General features: G+C 36.0%; 1 protein-coding gene across 1 annotated transcript in view; it reads right to left on the bottom strand.

Moving 5' to 3' along the window:
- Positions 1-5,103, bottom strand: part of LOC110023611 (tRNA ligase 1) — a 146,469-nt gene that overhangs the window by 105,670 nt on the left and 35,696 nt on the right. The window contains 1 exon segment of the mRNA XM_020723101.1: positions 596-719. Coding sequence (XP_020578760.1) covers positions 596-719 — 124 coding nt within the window.

Genomic DNA, 5,103 nt, shown 5'->3' with positions numbered 1-5,103 from the left:
ATATATATATATATATATATATATATAATTGAAATAAAAAAAGATACAAAAAGTTGTATGAAAGGGCCCAATAGATGATGCCCTACTTATACGATACATGGTACAAAGATATCCCAACAAAAAGATACAAAAGATTCGAATAAAAAGAAAACATGCAAAAACAAGTGTTTATGGACGAGGCAGTTTAGACCTGCCTCTTCCTCTGGTTCTTGGAGCGGATCTAAATAGTGGCATATGTATACCCTACATGTGAATAGTACAATTAAGAGATAATTATTCCTCTCCAAATCAGTAGCTCTCTACAAAGATCAGGCAAAATCTGCAAATGGATACAAAAGCGAAAGAAGATAAATACTATACAGACTACTTGCAAACACCCACCGGCTTAATCTCTGACATACTAATTGTGGAAATGCATGCTACACGTGTTATTTGCAAATTTGAGGCACAATTTCCCATAAAAATATCATGTTTCAGAACCAAAAATTTGTTGGCTGCCCTCAACATCAAGAGAACAAATCTTAATCCTAACTTTCAATATGACCGTTCAATAAAGTACAACAAAAAAACACACAAGGACAAGTTCGGTATTCACCTTGAAGAGAAAAGCCAAACATGATTTGTTGGTAAGCGCCACTTGCGGCAAAATGCGATAATTTCTGGGGTGGAGAAAAATTTTGGTTTGCCATGTCCCAATTCGGTTACAGCTGTCACAACAACTACGCAAAAGAAGGAACAGTAATTAATTGTTCAAGTTCAAAAGACAAGCAATCATAAGGATTTCAAAGAATTCAAAAAATCAAAGGAGATCTGAAATTCATAATTTTCCATAAATGAATATTTAAATTACATCAGCATTTATGCTATAAAGGTAGGAAAACTAAATTCACTGAATTCATGAACATAAGAACAAGTAATTCAAATCCTAATCAGAATAATTTTTTTTCTTTTAAAAAATAACAAGAAAAATTAAAAGTTTCAAAAAAGCGATAGCAGAAATAAACTAAAATAAAAATAAAACTGGAAGGAAGAATATGACAGCATGATAGAAGGCACAGCCATTCAATATTTATAAAAATTTGGCTAGTTAACATAAGTCACATAGACTGAAAAAATAATCAAAAAGAAAGCATAAAATCAAACAAAGAGATAGAACCAATAAAAGGTTAATGCACGTCAAACTAATGTTAGACAGCTGAAAAATAGTTCGTATGTTTCCATCTATTGCATATATACTTAGCAATACTATTGGACAAAAGGTAAAAATTCTTTGAACTATAACAGTTAATTTACATTAAGACACTAAGGCCTAAGTTCGTAGAATGATGCAAGGGTGCTAAGCCAAGCCTTGGGCAGTGGGCAGATGTGCAGTAACGCTCCGCGATCACAGGAAGTTTGAACCGAGCAGATTCCATACCAATACAGCCGCAAGGGGGAGTGAGGGAGGGGGTATTTCTTGCATTTTTCTTTTTTACTTATTTACTATTTATTTATTTCTAAATAGATTTCTTTTCTATTATTAGGCTTTCTTATAATATGTATTTGATTTTTTTAAGACATTAGCTTTATTTTGAATACTTACGATATTGTAATATCTATTCCCAACTTTAACAAGTGTTGTATCATCTTCTATTTGCAGGTGGTGTGTTTATAGTTTGTGCAGAAACAGGTGGTGGACCTGCTTATTATCATTTTGGAGTTGTCTTCGACGTTTTTAAAGTGGGACAGCCGGCTAATAATGCCTATCCTTGTTCAAATGTTGTTGAACTAGTATAATATGATTCCCTAGCTATTCCACAACCCCACCCCAGCTAAATCTGCTTTCTAAACATCTACTGTGAGCCCCAGAACAATGTCATGCAGCTTCAATGTTAGTAAGTGCTAATGCGGATTTCAAGGGTACATTGACCGAGGTTTATACATATTCCTAAACACCTTCACCCTCCCGTCGTGTCGCTGCTGCCCAAGATAGCAGGGAACAACCTCTTCCAGCTGTCCCGTCGCTATCCACCCCAACTCCTAATTGTCATCACCCGGGACAGCCTCCATAATTGTTGTCCCAGCATTTATGCACCTCCCCCTCGCTACCACCAGCATTCTCTTACTGCCTCCACACCCGCCAGCCATCTCGATCCACCTAACCGACCTCTACCACCCTTTGGATACACTTTAGTGGTGTTTGTTGGTGTTGTTTTATGTTAGTTATCATTTATTTCTTGTTTAAAGAGTCGTTGTAAACCTATTTGAATTGAGCAATAATGTTTATATTTCTACTATCGTTTGCGTTAACTCCGGTATCATTTGGTATCAGAGCCCGCCTAACCCTACACCTATCTTAGGGCTTCCTAGCATCCACCATAAACCAAAAGTTTTCTTTCATACCACTAAACACCATTTTTTATTCCACAAATACCAAAACCCAATCATGCCACCTAAGAGATACAAGTCTGAGCCTACCCGGAAAGAGATACATCGAGATATCCGTTAACTTCAACGGAGTTTTGTGTACATTGAAGATGACACCCCGGAGGGATTTACCCTCAACGGAGACAGAGAAAGCCGAAGAGGAAAACATACCAAAATTTCAACCGATTTCATAGGGAGGATGTTAATGATGAAGATGAAAAAGCGCAGCGTTTTGGAATTCAGTGTCAAAGGAGACCTAGAGAGGGGATATTAGTTGAAGAACACAGGCCACAGAATCAAGGTGGAACTACCAGAATTTGAGGGATGAATGGATCTAGAAGAATTTATTGATTGGCTGCAATATGTAGAACGGATCTTTGGGTAGAAAGATGTGTCAGAGGATAGGAAGATCAAATTAACTGCTATCAAGTTAAAGAAGAGCACCTCCTAATTGTGGGAGAGCTTACAGAGGCAGAGGAAAAGAAAAGGCAACGATAAGATTATCAAATGGAAGAAGATAAAGAAATTCATGCAGGAGAAGCATATTCTGCCTCATTACTGTCAGGACATGTTTCTGAAACTCCATCTACAACTGCGAGACCTTTCCATGGAGGAATTCACAGCTCAGTTCGACCACTTATGGATGAAATGCGAGCTGACCGAGCCGGAGGAAGACATTGTAGCTCGATATCTTGGGGGCTTGAAGCCCGCTATTAGCAATGTGATACAGCTACAGCATTATTGGTCACTTGCAAATGTCTAGACTTTAGCACTGAATTCACAAGCAAATGATAATATAGTTTACATAAAATTGTAAGACGCAGGTGACACGAAGCCTAAATTTATATGCAAATACTATGTATGAATGACCAAATGATAATATAGTTTACTACTTTATAACATTGTAAACTTTCACTTTAATTTTATCATTTTTCATTTCAATTTAAGCAATTACCCATCTTAACCTATTTAAGAGTCGTATCAGAATTACTATCATGACCGAAAATAACCTCAAAATTGTACCCATATGTACCCTCAAAAAATTGCACCCGAAGATACACCGATACTAATTTTTATTGTGAACGGGTACATCGCATCCCCTATCAGTGTCATATGGAGATAAGCCTGAATGGCTTAAACATTTACATTTCACTTCTTCTAATTACTTTCATTTAAGGTTAATGAAACCACCATTCCCTTTTTCATTCAAACTTCATTTATTTCAAAAATTCTTTAGTTTACAACATGTTTCCGATGATAAAAACTTTCTATGAAGCAATAATGTAGTTCTTTACTAAATAACATCTTAATTTAATAGACATAAGTAAATAATTACCCGTCCTTATTGAATGCTTTCCCTTGAATCTCTTTTCTTATTCTTCAATTGACACCCTTTGGCCTTTAAATCAACACACCTAACTAAAACTCATAATTTTCTTAAAGTAATATTTAATAATTGACGGTAACTTAAATATGTAAGAATTTTATGATTAAAAATACTAACCCCTTTTATCCTTAAGATTCTTTGTCATCCTCAAACCCCAATGAATTATCAGCCTTTTCACTTTCTAATTGAATAAAATTTAATAACATTAATTTAAAGAATTATATCATTTGTTCTAATAATAACATAAACATTAACATTTGCCTTATAAGTTTCAAGGATCGATATCCTCCCTCACTCATACGTTTCACCAATTTTTTCTCTTTCGAAGCCGAAATCACTATTTATTTGAGTCTTGATTTCAATATATAATTCCATTAAATAAGTTTTAATTAAACACATTTCAATATAACTATTATATATATATATATATATATATATATTAAAGCCCAAGGGCTAATTTTATTGAAATTGAAAAGATACATAGATTGTATGAGAGGATCCAAAAAAATGTGTCATACCCATACGATACATCAGATACTAGCATCCTAAAAAGATGAAACAAAGATAAAACACAAAAAAAAACAAAGCTTGCAGGAAATAAGCTGCTAGGCACGAGCCAGCTTGGTCTTACCTCTGCCTCTGGTTCTAAGACCGGAGACAGCTAACAAATTGCTGAGTGTCGTTCCATTACCCGAAGTTACTAGAGTATCATCCATTAAGTTCCCAAGCCGGGGTGTGCCTCCATTCTTCTTTTTCTTTCTAGATGTGTAAACGAGGACTGGCTCATCTGATCGGTGTGGTCAACGGATTGTTGGGCATGTAGGAGAGAATGAGCCCCCAGCTCCTGACTAGCAGTAACAATATTCTGATTCTGGAGAGATGGTAAGCATGTCTATTCAACAATTGAAGCATCTTGGGGATGTCGAGCTTCAATACTATCCTGATTATCAGACCCAAGTAAACCATCTGCCAATATATCAGTTGGAAGAACAGAGAGAGTATTGTCTCCAATAGTGGGAGATGGAGGTGACATTGTGTCAACCGGTGTTTCAATAGTTTGTGGAATGTACTCATGAGCGGAGGAGGGGGGTATGAGGTGGGGCAGATCCATAAGCGTTTTTACTTGAAGGTTTTAAATTTGGATGCAACTGGTTAAATTTGGATGCAACTGGTAACATTGAGAATGAGAATGTCCAAACATACGGCAGTGAGTACAATAAAGTGGTATTTGTTCAAGTTTTGTTTGTTGCCAAAATCTCTGATGCTGTGTGTCAATCCATATTTCTCCCGGCAAAGGCAAAGTAATATCC

Source organism: Phalaenopsis equestris, unplaced genomic scaffold (genome assembly GCF_001263595.1).
Source record: "Phalaenopsis equestris unplaced genomic scaffold, ASM126359v1 Scaffold000224, whole genome shotgun sequence".
NCBI lineage: Eukaryota > Viridiplantae > Streptophyta > Magnoliopsida > Asparagales > Orchidaceae > Phalaenopsis > Phalaenopsis equestris.
This window is presented reverse-complemented; position numbering and strand designations above follow the sequence as displayed.